Raw genomic sequence first — 21153 nt, forward strand, 5'->3', positions numbered from 1 at the left:
GGACTGAAGTGTCCCAGGTTCAAGGGCACATGCCCAGGTTGTGAGCTCCGTCCCCACTAGGGAGCGTTCAGGAGGCAGCCAATCAATGATTCTCTCTCATCATTGATGTTTCTAGCTCTCTCTCCCTCTCTCTTCCTCTTTCTGAAATTAATAAAAAAAAAAAAAAAAAAAAGGAATTTCAGTTTGGTGCCAGGATAGCATTCAACCAACCAGGCTCAGGGCCATCATGATGACCATACAGGTCACATTCTCATGACACCCTCCTTCCAGGGGTCTCCCCATGGCCCAGGAGGATGGAACAGAACTGGGTGCATGTAGAGATCAGCTAGGGTGGGGCTGCACTGGTGGGAGAGGGGAACAAACACACAGTGGGAAAGGGGACTCCAGGGCCTACTGTCCCCTCATCATTTGCTCTCACTCACCTGCAAGCAGGCCATGGCTGTTCAGGGTTCAGAGGGCTGTGGCTTGATGGCGAGAAACAGGTACGAGAAGTGTTTCAGAGGAGCAGCCTCTTCTCCAGAATCCCTTTGGCTGCAGCTCCTTTTGGGGCCCCCACTGAGCCAATCACCTTCTCCCACATCCTCCCAGCACAGAGCTAGCTGACGTTTCTGCACCAGAGGAGGTCAGCTGATTTCAGAGGAGAGGTGGGGGAAGGTGACCTGCCCTAGAGAATGAAGTAGGGCTAACTGACCAGAGAATAAAGTAGGGCTAACTGACCGTGTGGGGTGGGGGAGGGGATGAGACAAAAATAGAGACGGAGGAAAGACAGGAAGGGGAGGCAAAGGACTCTGGGAGGGGCGGGCACATCCCTAAACTCTGACCATGGCTCCTCCACTCTCTGAACCAGGGAATCTCTGAGACCAGGAATGGGTCTCCTCCTCATCCCCTCATCAGCCTGAGACAGAGGAGGGGAAGAGGAAAGTGCAGATTTCAAAAGCAGGTTGGAGCATTTCTCAGAGCTTCCAGAATCAAGAGCTTCCCGCTGGGGAGTCAAGGTGCAGGGGAATGTCTGGGATGTCCACCAGGTCCCTCGAACAGAGTGCACCCCAGCTTCAGAGTCCAGAGGTTCGATAGCAGCGAAAGGCTCAGGACATGGCAAGACCTGCAAGACCCCTGAGGTGGCTTTGTCACACATAGCCTTGCTCACCCCTCAGCTCTTCCCTAATACCCAACTCTGGGCCAAAGCCCCACACAGCTCAGCACAGCCACTGTCTGCCCTCTGTATTAGGGACCCAGGCCTGCCGGAACAACGCACCACAGACTGGATGGCTAAACAACACAAACTGATTTCCTCACAGTTCTGGGGGCTAGATGCCTAAATCAAGCTGTTGGCAGAGTTGGTTCCTTCCGAAGCTTGAAGGGAAGGCTCCTAGGATTGTAGATGCCGTCTTCATGTTCACATGGCATTCTCCCTGTATCCATGCCTGGCTACTAACTTCCCACTTTTATGAGGACACTGGTTCTATTGGAGTAGGGCCTACCCTAGTGACCTCATTTAACCTGATTCCCTTCATAAAGACCCTGTCTCCTGATAAGGTGATATTCTGAAGAACTGGGGGTTAGGGCTTCAGCATACGAATTTGTGTAGGAACACAGTTCAACCCCTAAGATCCTCAAAGAGAACCTGGCCCCTGAGAGGCCACTCATGAGCCCCATGAGGACAGACCTACACATCGCACTGCCTTAGTGAAAGTCTCACTTGGGTTAGCTGGACCTCAGCGGACGTCTCCCCGTCCCTTAAAAACCCATTCAATTGTCTGACACCCCCTTCCACACCTAGGAAGTCCAGATCCTTCCCTGAGCTGTCTTTGAATTCCAGGGTGGGAGAGAAGGGAGCTGCTCCTGCTTCGGGTGAAAGTATTACTTCTGGGCTTTGTCTCCAGAAGCCTGGCTCCCTGCCCCCCCCATAACACTCCACTCCTCCATGACTGTCTCACAAAAGCCACCATCTGAAGACATTTTGTGTTTCATTGTGCACTGTACCACTTTAAAAAAATGTTTTTATTGATTTTTTCTTTGAGAGATGAAGAGGGAAAGAGAGATAGAAACATTGATGAGAGAAATACATCAGGGCTCATTATATAGAGTTCAGGGTGCTTTCCTTGTAGAGAGAGTCAGATTGGCTGCCTCCTGCACACCTCCCACCAGAGATTGTGCCTGCAACCAGTGTCTGTGCCCTGACCAAAAAGCTACCTCTTTTTAAAAAATATATATATATTTTTTATTGATTTCAGAGAGGAAGGGAGAGGGAGAGATAGAAACATCAGTGATGAGAGAGAATCACTGATTGGCTGCCTCCTGCATGCCCCCTACCTGGGATCAAGCCTACAACCCGGGCATGTGTCCTTGACCGGAATCAAATCCAGAACTTTTCAGTCTGCAGGCTGACACTCTATCCATTGAGCCAAACCAACCTGATAAGCTTTTACAATACATATTTCCCCCTCCTTGTACTTAAAAAGGATCCTGACAGAGCCTCAGATGGCTTAGAGTTCTCAGGTCATGGACAGGTCAAAGATGTGCCTGGCTGTTGTCTTCACACTGGTCTGCTTGCCCTGATAAACAGCAGGCCCTGTCTGTGCTCTCTGGGACTGGAGCCCACAGCCTCAGCTCTAGGTAGCACTGTGGATCATGAGGCTGGACAGCAGCCCAAGAAAAGGCCACTAAGTGACTCCAGCCATGGGGATGACCCCTATCAACTGTGGCCATCAGCTTGGCTCTGTAGGCGACATGAAAAGTTGGCTCCTGGGAGAACATGGCAGAGACACAGAAAACTACAAGACAGTCCCATCCCAAGTGAAGACTCAGGGTGAGGGCATGAGATTTGCATATTTAAGTTCCCTGGGTGATTCTGATGTGGAATGTTCCAGAAGCACAGCTCCAGGGGCACTGATTTGGATCCTGAATTCTGGGGAGAGTGGGAAATGAATGAAATGGCCCAGGTTTCACCCACTCATCAGCCAGGAGTGCTGAGGAAGCCTCGACCCCAGGTTGAGAGACTGCTCAATCTACTGTCTTGCGGACAGGAGCGAGGGAGTTCTCCTTGAACAGCGGTTCTCAACCTGTGTGTCGCGACCCCTTTGGGGGTCGAACGACCCTTTTACAGGGGTTGCCTAAGAACATTGGAAAACACATATATAATTACATATTGTTTTCGTGATTAATCACTATGCTTTAATTATGTTCAATTTGTAACAATGAAAATACATCCTGCATATCAGATATTTACATTATGATTCATAATAGTAGCAAAATTACAGTTATGAAGTAGAAATGAAAATAATTTTATGGTTGGGGGGCACCACGAGATGAGGAACTGTATTAAAGGGTCGCGGCATTAGGAAGATTGAGAACCACTATCCTTGAGGGAACTGCAGACACACGGGGTGGAGGCAAAAAGAGGTTTTTAAAGATGGGGAGGGTGTCCTATTGAATGGGACAGTTCTGGATTCAGGGTGGTGACCAGCAAGGAGGTCCAGGGGCCAGACTGTGGAAGGTCACCCTTGTGGTCATTGGTGCCACCCAGAACGGGCAGCACTGGTGCCCAGGGGTGGTCTCAGGACTGGGTCCCAGTTCCCCACCCATGTGGTGTTGACTGGGACCTGGTGGAAGAAAAACAGGGTGAGACACTTCTGGAAAAGTGGGGGGAGGGGGGGGTGCTGGGGCTCAGTCTCCTGATCAGGCCTGTCCTCTAAAGACCCATGCACATGAGCCGCTGTTGTCAGGCAGGGCTTGTGCTGCAAGGAGTCAGCAGGCTGTGTTCTGAGAAAAGCCAGCCATTCCGGGAAATGCACATCCTGGGTGGGCCAAAGCAGGGGGAGGCGGGTTTGGAGGAGGCGGGGCTGAGCACTTCCTGTGTTCGGTCCAGGGCCAGCCTTCGTGCCCCACCCACCCCACCCTCTCACCCCCTACTCCCAGGGCTTAGCTCCACCCACCTTGCTGGGCCCGCCCAGGGAACAGAGGATGGGGCAGGGCAGCGATCACCACCCCCCACAGGCCATCACCACCCCCTACACTGTACAGGCCGGTGGTGGGAGAACCGGCCCCGCCGTGGAGCGGCCTGTCCCCCCTCAGCGGGAGGTGATGTCCCCCACCAGCAGGGGCAGAAGGAGCAGCAGGAGGGTCACCGACGACGAAGACGAGGACAAGCGCCCAGCGGCCTGGTTGATCTCGCAATGACAATTGCAGGGTTCGGGCTTGAGAGTCGCTTTGGGGGGTCTGGGGTAGCGAGGGCCAGCGCTGGGGGCCGGGCAGTCCAGCCACTGGGGGCCCATGGGCTGCGGGGAGTCCAGATCGGCCTTGACGCTGCCCTTGGGAAAGCGCCAGTAGTGGGCGCCCTTGAAGAAGTAGGTGGCACCTGCAAGGCGGGCAGACAGCTGCAGGGCTGGTGCCGGCTGCCCCCGCCCCGCCCACCCGAGGACCCCTCCGCACCCCCAGGACGACCTCCAGTCCCAACCCCAGGGCCAGCAGCTGGCCAGCCGGGGCGCGGGCTCTCCTACCGTCGTTGCTGACGGCGACATCGTCGGGGCTGGGAGGCGCCCCCTCCCAGAGACTCAGGTCGCGCGGGTAGCCAGGGTCCGGGCGCGCGGCCGCCTCGTCGTACCGCCAGTAGCGGTGGCCCCGGACCAGGTAGGTCTTCCCGTTCAGCGGCCAAGAGAACGCGGCGTCCACCTGCTCCCCGCAGGGCAGCCCCAGCTCGGCCAGCGGCCGCGCGTCGCCCTCTAGCTGCCGGTCCCGGAACACCCAGAACTGCGGGCCTGCAGGAGGGAGCCTGCTGAGCAACTGTTCCCACGCCCCGCGCGTCCCAGGGGGGCGCCCCACTCACCACTGAAGAGTAGGATTCGGCCGTCTGGGTGCCGGGTGTAGGCAGCCTGGATGACAGTCACCTGGGGGGGCAGCCCCTCCCAGAAGCGGTGGAGCCTGGCAGGCCGGGGGGACACCAGCTGTCCTGAGGGCTGGAGGCGCCAGAACCAGGGGCCTGTGGGAGAAGGGATGGGCCTGGAGCATGAGGTGGCAAGTGGTCTTGTCCCCTAGGGTGTGTGGCTGGGATTTAGTGCTGGGTGGAAGGTCCATCTGGAAACCAAAGGGCCCAGTGGCTCTAGGGCAGTGGTTCTCAACCTTGGCTGCACATTAGAATCACCTGGGAATCTTTTAAAAATCCTGATTTCTGGGCCTCCTCCTCCAGAAATTCTGTTTCTTTGTTATGGGGTGAGGCCACAACATTAGTAACCAAGAAACAGAATTTCCGGAGGATGAGACCAAAAATCAGGATTTTAAAAAGATTCCCAGGTGATTCTAATGTGCAGCCAAGGTTGAGAACCACTGCTCTAGGGTGACCAGATGGCCCAGGACTTTCCTTCTACCTCCAGCTCCACTTTGTTTGTGTTTCAAATACAAGCAAAAGTTTATATAGAAAGTCACACAGGTAGAAGTGAGCTCTGGGATAAGTGAGCCAGCTGGGCTGGGTGGGCTCAGGAGGCAAGTTACAGAGGGAAAAGTAGGGCTTAGGACAGTGATGGCGAACCTTTTGAGCTCGGCGTGTCAGCATTTTGAAAAACCCTAATAACTCTGGTGCCGTGTCAGATAGAAATTTTTTGATATTTGCAACCATAGTAAAACAAAGACATATTTTTGATATTTATTTTATACATTTAAATGCCATTTAACAAAGAAAAATCAACCAAAAAAATGAGTTTGCGTGTCACCTCTGACACGCGTGTCATAGGTTCGCCATCACTGGCTTAAGAGAAAAAGCAAGGATAGAGCCTGGGGGAGGTGGGGGCGGAGAGGCTCAGGTGAGCTTCAAAGAGTGTGCGCTGGGAAAAGAAAGGGATTTGGGAAGGGCAGTCACTGGTGTGCTCCACAGGGAGCCACTCCCACCCAGCTTGAAAGTCCACATCCTGGGAAACCCCACGGGCCTGGTGGGTCACCCTAAGTGGGTAGGAAACCAACTCTACGGGGCCGGGGAAGACCGGAGTGACTCACCTTTAAAGAAGAAGGTTTCCCCACGGATGTTGGCGATAGCATCAAAATTGCCATCACATCGATCAGGGACAGGAAGGGAGGGGCTGAGGAGGAAAGGAGAGGTGAGGAGAAAGGGGTCAGGGCTCCTCCTGTCTGTACTTCACCTTGAGGACAGCCCTATGGGGCAGGGACCCTTACCAAGCCCTCTCACCAAAGAGGACTCCACGGGTAGGAAGCTCACCCAAGAGGGCAAAGCTGGAGGAGGACTCACCTGCCTGGGGGCAGGGCAGGGGGCGGGGGAGGAGGAGCCAGGGGTTTCATTGTGGGCTTATCATATGGGGTCTGGGGTCCTTTCCCTGTAGAGAGAGTCAGAGAGACATGTGTTCCCCAACGCTGCCGCAGAGGCCACATGGGGAGCGCCCCCGACACAACTCCCTGTACCGTAGAGCTGCTGCAGGCCTTCACGGTCATCCTGGGACAGGCGGTACTTGGTGGGCTCCCCAACAGGACCCTGGTAAAAGGGCCTCAGGATGGAGTCAGGCGCAGATAGTGGCCCACCTGAGACCCCACTCCCGGGAGACCCTGTACTAGCAGCTTGCCCAGCAGGCCTCTCCCTGGCCTCCTGGCAGCCCGGGCCTGCAGGGTAGGTCCTGGCCTCACCCACCCTGGCCCGGCCCACACCACCTCCCTCTGGCGCAGGTGAACCCTGCGTTAGCTCTTCCCTTCCCCGGAAGCATCTCTTCCTGGCAGGAATGTATTTGAAAATGCCCAAATAAAAGAGCCTTTAAAAACAATCATTTTGTACTTAAGCATTAATTTTACAAAATGTAGCATAAAGGTGAACTAAATGTACAACTTAAATTGTTCATATAAATTGTCTTCAAAATATATTACACCTAAGAGGTTTATAAGATTTTATATGCATTTTGGGAGAAATCACCCGGAAGCCGCTGCTTTTTCAATAAACGTGGCCAGTTTCACGCCTCTTTTGGTCAGTCCACCACAGCCATGTGAGGTGAGAGTGATCTGGGCTTTTTTGTATACATTGAACCATTCCCAGTGACTTATTTTTTCTGCTTATAGGGCAACTCGAGACAGAAAGCCAAATGCCTGATTGAAATTTTTGAAGAACTGTTTGTGGATGGCATCTCCCATTTAATTCTGACCCTCCTGCTGCTTTAAGGTCAAGCATAACTTGGTTCCTCTCCTCTGCTGTGAACCGGTGTGCCTCTGCCCACAGGGCCACAGGGCTGGGACTTGAACCCCACAGCAGGCACGGCATTGCCCCCAGCGTCTGTGCTGCCCCATGGCCACCACAGAGGCCTGCCCTAAAACAGCCTTCTTCTTCCTTCTTCTTTTTTTCTTAATCTTCACCTGAGGATTTTTTTAATTGATTTTTAGAGAGAGGGAAAAACAGAAATATCGATGTGAGAGAAACACATCGATTGGTTGCCTCCTGCACGTGCCCCGACCAGGGCCCAGGCCAGGGAGGAGCTTCATCCATGGTACGTGCCCTTGACCAGAATCAAAGCCAGGATCCTTCAGTCTATGGGCCGAAGCTCTACCCACTGAGCCAAACCGGGACTCCTCTTTCTTTTTTTTACATTTACCCTAAAGACATCCATCACCCTCCTGACTGTCACACTGGTGGCTTTCTCCCTCCCCCCCATCCCAGAAAGGCCCGGAGCACCACCACCACCCCCCGCCACCCAAGAAGGCCCGGAGTGGGCTGTGTGAGAGAGGAGGGAACCTCACCCTGGATTTCTCCTCTGGAGTGGACCCTATCTGTGCTGTCCAATACAGTATCCTCTAGCCATAGGTGGCTCTTTAAATTAAATAAGATTGAATAAAATTTAAAGTCCCAGTTTCTGGACGATTATGGGAAACTGTTTGGGAATGTTGGTAACTAATTCAAATGGGAAATGCTAGCAGGTGAAATGAAACCTGCCTGCAGCTAAGTCAGGTTATCAGCTGGGGACCCCTGACTACTTACAATCCTCTAAACCAGTGGTTGTCAACCTTCCTAATGCCACGACCCCTTAATACAGTTCCTCATGTTGTGGTGACCCCGATATCATTGTTATAAATTGAACATAATTAAAGCATAGTGATTAATCACAAAAACAGTATGTAATTATATATGTGTTTTCCGATGTTCTTAGGTGACCCCTGTGAAAGGGTCGTTTGACCCCCAAAGAGGTCCAGACCCACCGGTTGAGAACCGCTGCTCTAAACCCAAAGCTGGATTGTCAGTGTGCCCCCCACCTTCTTTTTCCCACCCATCAGGCATTCTTGGCCTGTCTCCCCCTCCCATGGACAGGTTTTTTTACTTGAATTTTTTAGAGAAAGGAAGGAAGAGAGAGAAAAACATGGATACGAAAGAGAACCATTGATTGGTTGCCTTCCACCTGCACCCTGACTAGGGCTTGAACCCACAACCCAGGTATGTGCCTTGACCAGGTGTGCGAGGCTGTTAGATCTGATGGAATAATTGAATGGAGACCCTCCCCTGGGAACTGGCCTTTAGGCCACTTCACAACAGACATTCCCTTTTGCTTAGCACTTGCTGAGACCACATTCCACTTGCTAAGACCATTATCTTTCCCCTCAGGACCCGCCCAGAGATTTCTCCGCCCAGAAAATGCCCGCCTAGAGTCCTTTAGAATCGCTGACTCCAAGTCCCTGGGTGCTGGTGCACTTTGGGGCTCGGCCCATTTGGTTTTCCAGTGACCTAATAAATTCATAATTCTTTACCCCTTTGGGCCTCGTGCGTTCCTCCTTTGGTGACCCTAACAGTGACGATGTTCCAGCCAACTCCAGGCAGGACTATTTTTATTTGAGAGAGACAAAGGGAGAGAGAAACATGGATTTGTTGTTCCACTTATTTAGGCATTCATTGGTTTATTCTTGTATGTGCCCTGACAGGATTGAACCTGCAACCTTGACCTATTGGGCTAACACTCTAACCAACTGAACTATCTGGCTGGGCTGGACAGTTTTTGTTTCTTTTCTTTTTTAAATATATTTTTATTAATTTCAGACAAAGAGAGAGATAGAAACATCAATGAGAGAGAATCATTGATCGGTTGCCTCCTGCACACCCCCTACTGAGGATCCAGCCCGCAACCCAGGGCATTTGCCCTTGACTGGAATCAAACCTGGGACTCTTCAGTCCCCAGGCCAATGCTCTATCCACTGAGCCAAACCGGCTAGGGCTGGACAGTTTTCTTTGTGTGTGTTGCTTGTGTTGTTTTTTAGTTAAGCTGACACTTGTACTTAATGAGTGTTAAAATTCATCATTCATTAACTGGCTACTAGAACTTAATATCTGTTACAATACTGGTAGTTTTCTCTTAATCAGGAATAAAACAAAAAACAGAAGAGAAAAATATTTGGTCAAAAGAGAGATAATTGGATAAATGTCTACATGTGACCAGAAGTGTCTAAGCCAGCGATTTTCAAGCGGTGTGCTGCAAGAAGTTTTACAACGTGCAATACCTGACGATGTAGTCATGGGCACTGACCTCTTTCCCTTAGATTGTCAAATAAAAAAGTGACAGCATCCAACACAATAGCCATCCAATGTGAATGAATAAAATTATACCTATTTTTTGGTCAGATGGGCAAAAAATATATTTTTGGTGTGCCGCAGGATTTTAGTAATTTATGTGTGCCATCGGATAAAGAAGATGGAAAATCGCTGGTCTAAAGAAAAAAATTAAAGGCAGAGTGCAGAAAGAACTGAGGATGAAAAAAGGAATTACATTCACTAACTTGATGATAATGCCAGAGAGGAAAGCAAAATGAAGTCGGCTCTGTGTTGATAACAGGGATTGAAAGAAATAATTTCAAAAGAATCATCCACAATATTAAAATGCCTTTATATTTGCCTTAGATGCTGACTTAAGACTAAACTAACACGACAAAGAAGATGGCATCACATTCCTTCTCTTCAAAGGGAAAGCTCTGGGTGAGATTCGGGATGTCAAATGCAAATCTCCCTCTGGCCTTCCCTCCAGCGCCCATGGCAAGCACAGCTCAGGGATTTCCTTGATGAGGGCAAATTAGCCTGGTGACCCTTTTCTACACAGCGTGGTGGCCACTACCCATCAAACCCTTTGTTGCTCAAATTGGAACCAATTTGCTCTTCTCAGTTTGTTTTTTCCTTTTTTTCTCTCTCTTCTCAGTTTTGATATTACATTGTATGCCTTCTGGGATAGAGTTCTATATTCATATAACAGCAGTAGTCAATTAATATAATTTTGATCCCAGTGGGGCTGAAATGGTCCCAGTGAGGCTGAAATGGTCCCAGTGAGGCTGAGACGGTCCCTGTGAGGCTGACATGGTCCCAGTGAGGCTGCAACGGTCCTTGTGAGGCTGAGACGGTCCCTGTGAGGCTGAGACGGTCCCAGTGGGGCTGAAACGGTCCCTGTGAATCTGAAACCATCCCAATGGGACTGAAACGGTCCTTGTGAGGCTGTGAAGGCCCCTGGGAAGCCGGCGGAACCGCGTGAGCTGCCCAGGGGGCTTTGTCGATGGCCTGCGAACCAACGCGCAGCCCCAAGCACAACTATCACCCGAAGGACGAGAGGGGCGAGAGCAGCGGAAGTGTTGCTTGCTCCTCGCTTCTGGTAGCAAAATCCTCAGTTTAAGCATAAGAGGTCACGTTATTTTAAAAAGCCGTTATGTGTCTTCCGTACCCTTTCTAAGTAGAGCGTGAACAAGTCGTGAGAGACCTTTCCGAACACAGGGACATGTCGCGGATGGAAATAGCTACATTTTCCATGTGTATGACCTTTGACCCAGCAACAAAAAGTGTACACCTATGGATGAGGACAGTGGGGGGGGGGGGGTAAGGGCAGAGGGTGGGATGGGAACTGGGTGGAAGGGAGCTATGGGGGGAGAAAAGGGGAACAACTGTAATAATCTGAACAATAAAGATTTATTTAAAAAAATAAAAATAATAGTAAATATATATATATAAAATTTTGAAATGTTTTATTTGGAAGTGTCTTACCTTTTAAAAAATATATACTTTTATTGATTCCAAAGAGGAAGGGCGAGGGAGATAGAAACATCAGTGATGAGACAGAATCACTGATAGGCTGCCTCCTTCACTGTCGTCTACTGGGGATCGAGCCCACAATTCCGGCATGTGCCCTGGCCAGGAATCCAACAGTGACCTCTGGTTCATAGATTGATGCTCAACCGCTGAGCTATGCCGGCCGGACTAAATCATATGATTTCTAACAAAAATACAGGAGAGCCTGGCCAATGGTTGGTGTGGGCCAATGGTTGAGTGTTGGTCCATGCACCAGGAGGTCACCAGTTCAATTCCCTAGGTTGCAGGCTTAATCCTCAGTAGGGGGCTGTAGGAGACAGCCAACTGTTGTTTCTATCTCTCTCTCCCTCTTCCTTTCTCTCTCTGAAATCAATTAACAAAACATTAAAATACACAAATTATGAAAAAGAAATACAGGAGACGAAGACAGCCCACCCCAGCTCCAGAGCACATCAGAACTTCCTGTTGTCTGCCTTTTCACCCACAAAAATGCTGTGTCTGAGTTTCTGTGGCCCCTCCACTCCACTTGACACATAACTGCTCTTTAACAAGTTTTTGTAGAAAGTTAGAGAACTTATTCACCATGGCTCAGGGGACTAAGGGAGGTGGGTGGGAAAGCTCTGAGTCTAGCAAAGGTCAGCATTTTGGGGGTTGGGAGGAAGATTGGGGTATAGAGAGCCACCAGATGTCACACAACACATTCAACTCCTGGAAAACCCCAGGGGAAGAAACTTCAAAGAGGAAGGATTGGTCAACCAGGAGACTGAGAGGAGCTGGGAGAACCCACGGCACTGAAAGCTTATTATTTATTGAGCACCTACTGTATGCCAGGGACTGTGTGGGCTTTTGAGGGGAACAAAGACTCCAGTAGAGAGAGGGAGGCAGCCTCAGGAGGGTGGAAAGGCCTCCCGCACAGAGGGAACAGCATGGGCAAAGGCCCTGAGATGGGAGAGGCTTGGCAGACAGCTAAAGAATGTTGTCCAGGAGGGGGATCTGCAGGGACCTATGATGCAGGCAGAGCCTTATAGGCCAGGGTTGGGCTTCATTCATATTGAGAACACAGGAGATTTTTAGGCGGGGAGTTATTTCATTTTTTTTAATAGAATATTTATTGTTCAGATTATTACAGTTGTTCCTCTTTTTCCCCCCATAGCTCCCCTCCACCCGGTTCCCACCCCACCCTCTGACTTTACCGCCCCTCCCCACCACTGTCCTCATCCATATGTGTACGATTTTTGTCCAGTCTCTTCCCGCATCCCCACACCCCTTTCCCCCCAAAAAATAGTCAGTCCACTCCCTTTCTATGCCCCTGATTCTATTATAATCACCAGTTCATTCTGTCATCAGATTATTTATTCACTTGACTTTTAGATTCACTTGATAGATGTGTATTTGTTGTTCATAATTTGTATCTTTACCTTTTTCTTCTTCTTCCATCTCTTAAAGGATACCTTTCAGCATTTCATATAATACTGGTTTGGTGGTGATGAACTCCTTTAGCTTTTTCTTATCTGTGAAGCTCTTTATCTGACCTTCAATTCTGAATGATAGCTTTGCTGGGTAAAGTAATCTTGGTTGCAGGTTCTTGTTATTCATCACTTTGAATATTTCTTGCCACTCCCTTCTGGCCTGCATAGTTTCTATTGAGAAATCAGCTGACAGTTGTATGGATACTCCCTTGTAGGTAACTGACTGTTTTTCTCTTGCTGCTTATAAGATTCTCTCTTTGTCTTTTGCTCTTGGCATTTTAATTATGATGTGTCTTGGTGTGGACCTCTTTGGATTCCTTTTGTTTGGGGTTCTCTGCGCTTCCTGGACTTGGAAGTCCATTTCTTTCACCAGGTAGGGGAAGTTTTCTGTCATTATTTCTTCAAATAGGTTTTCAATATCTTGCTCTCTCTCTTCTTCTGGCACCCCCATAATTCGGATGTTGGTATGCTTGAAGTTGTCCCAATGGCTCCTTACACTATCTTCATATTTTTGGATTCTTTTTCTTTTCCTTTTTCCTGTTGGGTGATTTTTGCTTCTTCGTATTTCAAATCTTTGACTTGATCCTTGGGATCCTCTAGTCTGCTGTTGGGAGTCTGTATAATATATTTTATTTCAGTCAGTGTATGCTTAATTTCTAGTTGGTCCTTTTTCATAACCTCGAGGGTCTCACTAGATTTCTTGAGGGTCTCACTAACTTTATCGGCGGTTTCTAGAAAATTCTTGAATAACCTTAAAAGTGTGGTTTTGAACTCTATATCCAGTAGTTCGCTTTCCTCCATTTCTATCATTTGTGACCTATTTCTTTGTCTCTGCATTTTTTATGCTTCCCTGTGTTGATAGAGTGGCTTTCTGTGCTAGGTGTCTTATAGGGCCCAGTCGATCAGCCTCCCCAATGACCTGAGGTGGACACTCTTGGTGCACCCCTTTGTGGGCTTTGTGCACAGTCTTGTTGTAGTTAAGCCTTGATTGTTGTAGGTATCACTGGGAGGAATTGACCTCCAGGCCAATTGGCTGTGATCATCAGCTGTGTCTGCAGTGGGAGAACTTCTGTGCTGGAGATACCCTTATGGGGCAAGACTTGCTTCAGTGGAGCTTTGGTGCTCACTGAGTCTGCCCCCTGGGTGTGTCCCTTATGGATCTGAGGAGTTGTAATCTGGATGGTCCCACTCTGACCACTGGGTACACTGGCTCTAGGATCTCTAAGAAGGTGCTAATTTAGCCTCTGCCTGAGCCTACCCAGCAGGAGCTATTGAGAGATTCCTCTTCTTTGTTTGGAGTTTGGAGGTGCCCAGATGAGGCCCACCCACATCTCAGTGTCCTGGTAATCGCTGCAAGCACCTCGGAGAGAAAGCCGCCCTCGAGTTCTGCCCGATGCCAGACAGTCCAGTTTCTCCCCGTATGAGTCTGGGTCCCCAGAGACTCACCCGGAACTGGAGGTCAGAGCAGTCGGGAGCTTGAGACTCCCTCCTGATTGAAAAAGACAACCATGTCCTCAGCTGCCAGCCCTTTCCGCATGCGCCTCCGTACCTCTGCACTTTACTTCCGCACTTCCTCTGAGTCTCAGTGTGCTTATCTCTTTCCTTCTATTTGTAGAATTTCCATTGAGCCAGCCTTCCTGTGGTTCTGGATGATGTTCGTTTTGTCTTTTAGTTGTATTTTTGAAGTGGTTGTTGAGTTATTTCATTTTTAACAATGAAATCATTTAGAACTTGGCTACTGGACTGAAATTGCTTAAAAGAGGCAAGACTCGCAGGGGAGCCAGGAGGTGACCTCAAGAGATTGATGGGCCACAAAGCTCCTGGTGGCTTTAGCACAGGGGGACAGTTTTTTCTGTTAGAAGAATTAAGTGGGAGGGCATGAGCAGAGGTCAGTGGAGGTTTGATACAGGGTCACTTGGGAAATTCATGGACAGGGTTTGAAAGAACAAGAATGATGACTGATGCCCAGCCGGTGTAGCTCAGAAGTTGACTCATGAACCAACCTGTTCGATTCCCAGTTAAGGCACATGCCCAGGTTGCAGGCTCCATCCCCAGTAGGGGGCGTGCAAGGAGGCAGCTGATCAATGTTTCCTTCTCATTGATGTTTCTATCTCTCCCTTCCTCTCACTCTAAAAAACCGATAAATGTCTAAAAGAGCCCAGCTGGTGTGGCGTGGTGTGGCTCAGTGGTTGAGCATCGACCTATGAACCAGGAGGTCACGGTTCGATTCCTGGTCAGGGCACATGCCTGGGTTGTGGGCTCGATTCTGAGTAGGGGATGTACAAGAGGCAGCTGATCAATAATTCTCTCTCATCATGGATGTTTCTACCTCTTTCTCCCTCTCCCTTCCTCTCTGAAATCAATAAAAACATATTTTTTAAAAAACTCCATGGAAACATAAAAAAAAAAAAAGAATGGTGCCTGGGAGAGGAGGTGAGGACATGACCAGGGTAAGTGAAAGCTGGTCAAGACCTGCAGTGGGCAGCCCTTGGAGCCGGGGAATTCAGGCCAGAGATGGGCCTTACAGTGTGAAGGCATGTCAGAGGGTCCCCTGGAAATGAAGGAGGATAGGATGTGAGCACGAGTGGGGCTCTGCTGAAAGGAACTCTCAGAGGGGCTGCCTTCTTCCTTAGGAAGGTAGGGGCCAGGACCAAAGGTGAGGAAGATCCTTGCCACTAGTGCCCTCCCTGCTGGGGCAGGTCCCTCAGGATTATTGAGAAGCTACTGGAAGGGTCCGGGTCCAGCCATTGCTCCTCTTGCAGGACTGACAGCTGGACTTTACTGGGAGCTCCTCCTACGAATCAAGATATCATTCCTACCAGCCAAAGGGTGTGAAGCTGGCAGAGGAGGGTGCGATACTGACCCACTGAAATGCCCCCATCCTTCAGGTCTCCTGGCTCCCCCCCCCCCACACCAACTGCTGGTGTTTGCTCTTCATCAGGCCCACTTCCTCCCATTTCTTCCTGCTTCAGGTCAGCCCCACCTTCATCTCATCTCAGCAGCTGCTGTTTGCTGCCTGTCACCCCTGAATGCAAAGCTGGTCTTTATGCATCTGCCTGGAGCAGGGAGTCAGGGCTGGGGGGTTGGAGGCGTTTGGCCTCATAGATGGTGAGCAGTGCTGGCCCCCTCAGGCCTCAGGCCTTGCTCCAGGCTCTCCCCAGTCTCTGCATTTGCAGTCCCAGGTGAGGTGGCCAGCCCAGAGATCAGATGGCTGCCCCCTCCCTACTCTGCCTTCCTTCCAGGCTCACATAGAAGTGCACTCTGCCTGCTCCCTACCACCACCACTGCCCCCGTCCCTGGGCCTCAGATCTTGGAAGAAAGATGAAGGAGATTCAGAGGCCCAGCCCAGCCCCAGTGACAAAGGCCCAAAGAGGGTGGTCAGGAAAAGAAAAGGGGCCCAAGTCCCTCAGCCTTGTGTTCAGGAACGGGCAGCTATGGAGCACTTACTATGTGCCAGGCCCTGCGAGAAGCCGTGCACAGGCTGACATCCTCATGTGCTCATTATAAGTCCGTGGCCAGTGTGACCAGCGCCCTGTCTACAGATTAGAGAGGTCAGGTGGCTTCTCCTTTCTCACCAGAGCCGAGATCCAGGCCTAGATCCATCTGATTGTTGCACAGCCTCTCCCTGTAACCACTGAGCACCCTGCCACCCACCCAGACGGGCACTCAACTTGGTTCAATCAACTTTTGAAGCAAATTACCTTTATTGTTGAAATATTACAGATCTCCCTTTTCCCCATTGACCTCCTCCCCCCACCCCTGCCCCCTCCCTGGGCGAACCAACGTTTATTAAAATGCTGTAGCAAGAGAAGGAAACCCAGGAAACCTAGGTGGAGAGGCTGTGAACAGGGTGGAAGTGAGGGAGGTTGTCAAGGATGGGTCAAGGGTGAGCAGGAAAGCAAATGTTACTCTAGAAGATTCTTTCTGAGAAGGGGGGAATCCAAGTGCTGGGAGGTGTGACTGAGCTCCTCCAGGCCCTCATTGGACTCCTTAGAACTGAAATAAACTTGAGAAGTACTTTGCCACACGGGAGCAGAAATCCTTAATCTCACTCCAGATGTACTTCACCTTGCTGACAAAGGAGGCCCACTTCTCCTGCACCCAGGCCAGCAGGTCCTTCCACATCTTCTTTAGTCGCCTTAGCATCTCTCGGAACAACCTCATTATCCATTCACAAAAGCTCTCCCCAGGCTGCTGGGCCCCTGTGAGAGAGACTAGTTAGGAAGCCAGGGCAAGTGGAATAGGGAAACTGAGACAGATAGTTAAACACCCAAGCCTTTACAGCCAACTAATACTAGTATATTGCAAAATCCTGTCTTCCCTCCAGGGACACAAGAGTAAATGGTTTAGAGCAGTGATGGCGAACCTATGACACGCGTGTCAAGATGACACGCAAACTCATTTTTTTGGTTGATTTTTCTTTGTTAAATGGCATTTAAATATATAAAATAAATATTAAAAATATAAGTCTTTATTTTACTACTAGAGGCCCGGTGCACAAAAATTTGTGCACTCGGGGGGGGGGGGTCCCTCAGCCGGGCCTATGACCTCTTGCAGTCTGGGACCCCTTGGAGGATGTCCACCTGCTGGCTTAGGCCCGCTCCCTGGGGGATCGGGCCCAAGCTGGCAGTCAGACATCCCTCTGGCAGCCCGGCAGCCCTCGGGGGATGTCTACTTACCAGCAGGGAGCAGACCTAAGCTACAGTCGGACATCCTTAGTGCTGCTGAGGAGGCGGGAGAGGCTCCTGCCACCACTGCTGTGCTTGCAGCTATCAGCCTGGCTTGTGGTTGAGCAGAGCTCCCCCTGTGGGAGCACACTGACCACCAGGGGACAGCTCCTGCATTGAGCATCTGGCCCCTGGTGGTCAGTGTGTGTCATAGTGACCAGTCATTCCCAGTCGTTCTGCTGTTAGGGTCAATTTGCATATGGTTTGCCCTGAAGGGTGTCCCAGATCAGGGTGGGGGTCCCACTGGGGTGTCTGGCCAGCCTGGGTGAGGGGCTGATGGCTGTTTGCAGCTGGTCACACCCCCTTCAGGGTGGGGGTTCCCACTGGGGTGCCTGACCAGCCTGGGTGAGGGGCAGATGGCTGTTTTCAGGCTGGCCACACCCCGTTTAGGGTGGGGGTCCCCACTGGGGTGCCTGGCCAGTCTGGGTGAGGGGCTAAGGGCCATTTTCAGGCTGGCCAAGCCCCTGGCGACGGAAGCTCCCAGCCTCTCCTTTTTTTCTTTTTTCTTTGTTTATTCTGGGATTTATTTATCTTCTATAATTGAAACTTTGTAGCCTTGAGTGGAGCTCAGAGCCAGCCAGGGCGGGCGGGAAGCTTAGCTTCCTCCATCACTGGGGCAACCAAGCCTCCTGCTTGCTCCAGCTCTGTGGCTGCCGGCCACCATCTTGGTTAGGTTAATTTGCATATAGTAACTCTGATTGGCTGGTGGGCGTGGCTTAAGGCATAGCAAAGGTAGGGTCAATTTGCATGTTTGTCTTTTATTAGTGTAGATGGTTGCAAATATTAAAAAATTTCTGTATGTGATACAGCACCAGAATTAAGTTAGTGTTTTTCAAAATGCTGACAAGCCGAGCTCAAAAGGTTCACCATCACTGGTTTAGAGCATCATCCCGTACACCAACACAGGTTGTGGGTTCGATTCCCAGTCAGGGGACATACCTAGCTTGCACGTTCAATCTCTATTCAAAGCAATACAAGAGGCAACCAATTAATGTTTCTCTCTCACATAGATGTTTCTCTCCTTCTCTCTCTCTCTCTATCTCTCTCCCCCTTCCTCTGTCTCTAAAATCAATAAACATATCCTCAGGTGAGGATTAAAAAAAAAAAGACTAAGAGGCTCATACTTCTCCTCCCAAAACAGGGAGTAAATAGCTTAAATCACCCCATTCAGGGAGATAGTTAGCAGAAATCTAATTAATGCCAACCACACTCAAGCACAGCTGAAGTTAAAGGAACACATCTCATTTTGGCACATCAGCATAAAGGTGATGAATATTCTATTGAGATCCTTCCCCAAGACCTCCTCTAAACTCCCAGCCTTTAAACCCTCAAGACAAAGAACCAGGAGCAAGCCCACACCTTTCTTCCCTTTCAGGCATGCATCGCCTAAACCCTGGGTCCCCAGGAGACTTGCAACCAGAGGAGCAGTGAGCAGCAGCAGCTCATCTGGACTGACCACCCCCCAAACCTGTCTCCAAGGCCCCCCTTTTCTCTAAATTTCCAGAGAGCCAAAGGAGCCCCGCCTAGGCTCTCTGCTGGTGCTTCTTCTATCCGAAGTCCTCCTCATTTCACTGTCCCCAGCTTTATTTTATTTATTTATTTATTTTTTTATAAAACAGTTGAATCCTGAAGATTCATGTATATACTGCTAAGAAAACTGTCTAATTGTGGAAAAACTCTTAAAATACACAATGATACTCCCGGGAAATGATTAGGAACGTGTAAGAAACACTTGAAATTCAAGTAAATAGAGACGTAATATCTCTGTGGCCGTGTTGAATCACCCGGATTCACTGTTCCCGGCTTTAATTAACATCCTCTCAAAATCACCTGGACTTTGGTTGTGCGATCCATCTGCCTCAGAGTCCCACTCCGGGCCTGGTTTCTGTCCAGGGCAGACTCTGCTACGGACTCTGTTACGCAGTTCCTGCTGCTGCTCCGGAAGTAAGGGAGTAGATTCCTGTGGGGGTGGGGCATGTGTAGGGTCCGACCAGGTCCTGACAGAAGCTCACACAGGGAGCTGCCTGCAGTCCACAGACAAAGACTTCTGGCGGAGGTTCAGCGCCCCAACTCCCCTTTGTAGCTAAACCACGATGGTCATACCTGCTTGTTGGCTGACTGGCCTCTGAGGCCAGCACCAGGCCCAGGGGGTTCTTCATTAATGCATGAAGTTGAGGGCAGGGCTTTGGCCACTGTGTGCTGGGTGGGGAGGTCAGGAGCTGGTGCCAGCCACATCTCCATCCCCTCCCCACTCAGGGGCTGTGTATGCACATGGCAGTGCCAACATCACAAGCGATTAGGGGTGAAGGGGAAGCACAGAGGGCTCTGACAGGAGCCTCAGACTCACCGGGTTGTTCTCACAGTGAGCAAATACGGTATCAAGCGCAGCCTCATTGAAGTTGTTCTGAGGAGAAGAGGGTGGGAGGCTGCAGACCTGCTCCTGCCTGCTGTGGTCTGTAGTCCCCACTGTGACCTCCAAGGGAGCCAAAGCTCACCCCAATAACCTGGCCCAGCCAAACTCCTGGGGGCTGAGTTTTGGGGGAGCGGGGAGGCCAAAACTCACCTCCAGCTCTTCTAGGCCTATGTGGATCCATTGGGAAAAAATGACTTTGTTTAAATTCCCCCGGCCTCACTCATTTTCAGTCCTATCCTCTGTTCTCAGCTCGCCATCTCCCCATAACTGGTCCAGCCATGTGCCTGGAGACCTGCTCTTTCATCAGTATACCTATGACTATGACGCCTCTCAAGCTCCCTGGGCCTTCCTATCCCCCAACTGTGTACTCACCCGCCACACAGGTGTGAATTTTGTCCAGTGTAAGGAATGAGCCAACCTGAGGTGGCACCTTCATTATCATCATCGTCACCGTCATCATCATCATCATCATCATCATCATTATCATCATCATTGTGAAACTACCCCACCCAAATGGTACAGAGAACAGGAGTGGGAACCCTGACCCACCTGGTCCTCTTCTTTGGATTTGTGTCCATCCCATAATACCTTTACAGTTGCCTTCTGTAAAAAGAAATAGAGTTGGAACAAAGAGATCTGATCCTTCTCCCTCCTGGACCCCAGGAGGGTCAGAACATTCTTAGCCTCCCACAGTAAAACCCAGGCCCCCGCCCACACCCTATCTATACATGGGGAAGAGCTTCTTACCATTTTACTCCTCATTTTCTCAATATTTTCTGGGAATGTCTGTGGAGGTAACAGTGACATAGATCTTATATGACTTACCAACCCCCAGACCTGTGGTACACATGCTCACACACTCACACTCATCATGACACACAAGCGTACAAGTATGAACATTGTTCTGGAGTGTGCAGGGCAATCTGGTTCCCAGATACCCAACCCTCTGTGGTACCGGTGAGAGTTGGCTGAGGGAGGAATTGGCAGTGGCCATCCCTCTCTGAGGAGGGGACAGACACAGCGGTGCCTCCATCCAGCTGCTCTTCCTGACTGCTGACCTTGCAGGCCCACAGCACCCCAGGCCCTTTTCACCCCTAAACCCTTGGCTCAACCAAGGAGGCAGGGAGTTCCCCATAGACTTCCTCAAGAGTCTCCACCTTATGGCCCCAATCTGGTCACTGAGCCCTGGATCACTTTATTCCTCAACGATGATTCCACGATCCCTTGGTCACCATCCCAAAGCATCCTGGAGCATCAGCCAACCTCATGGTTAGGGTGCGGGTGGGGCTGGGGGCGATGGTAGGGTGGGGGAGGTTGGAAGGCACCACGAAAAGGAGGAATAGACACTGAGGCCAATGCCAGTACTGGGCTGCTGGCCCAGGCACCTGAGAGGATTTTTAAGTTCCCAGGAAAGCACTGCCCACCTCCCACCTCCCACCGCCCACCTCCCACCTCCCACCTCCCACCTTCAGGGTATTAAGATATAAAGGATCTACTGGGATTGGTGTTTCTTCTCAC

At 50.4% G+C, this 21153-nt stretch overlaps 2 protein-coding genes and 1 pseudogene across 2 annotated transcripts; all 3 read right to left on the reverse strand.

Annotated features, from left to right (window-relative positions):
• Positions 1–3913: 3913 nt before the first annotated feature.
• Positions 3914–6701, reverse strand: LOC102416974 (matrix metalloproteinase-25-like). Its single transcript, XM_023755317.1, has 7 exons — positions 6629–6701; positions 6406–6522; positions 6236–6320; positions 5986–6068; positions 4826–4978; positions 4500–4757; positions 3914–4357 (listed from the first exon to the last, which is right to left on the reverse strand). The coding sequence occupies exons 1-7, from the start codon at positions 6699–6701 to the stop codon at positions 4071–4073; spliced, it is 1056 nt and encodes a 351-aa protein (XP_023611085.1). The 3' UTR covers positions 3914–4070.
• A 199-nt stretch (positions 6702–6900) lies between these two features.
• Positions 6901–7246, reverse strand: LOC111826370 (annotated as a pseudogene).
• An 8992-nt stretch (positions 7247–16238) lies between these two features.
• Positions 16239–19563, reverse strand: IL32 (interleukin 32). Its single transcript, XM_023755296.1, has 3 exons — positions 19326–19563; positions 19053–19182; positions 16239–16697 (listed from the first exon to the last, which is right to left on the reverse strand). The coding sequence occupies exons 1-3, from the start codon at positions 19461–19463 to the stop codon at positions 16486–16488; spliced, it is 480 nt and encodes a 159-aa protein (XP_023611064.1). The 5' UTR covers positions 19464–19563; the 3' UTR covers positions 16239–16485.
• Between the last annotated feature and the right edge of the window lie 1590 nt (positions 19564–21153).

This window comes from Myotis lucifugus, unplaced genomic scaffold, assembly GCF_000147115.1.
Source record: "Myotis lucifugus unplaced genomic scaffold, Myoluc2.0 scaffold_72, whole genome shotgun sequence".
NCBI classification, from domain to species: domain Eukaryota; kingdom Metazoa; phylum Chordata; class Mammalia; order Chiroptera; family Vespertilionidae; genus Myotis; species Myotis lucifugus.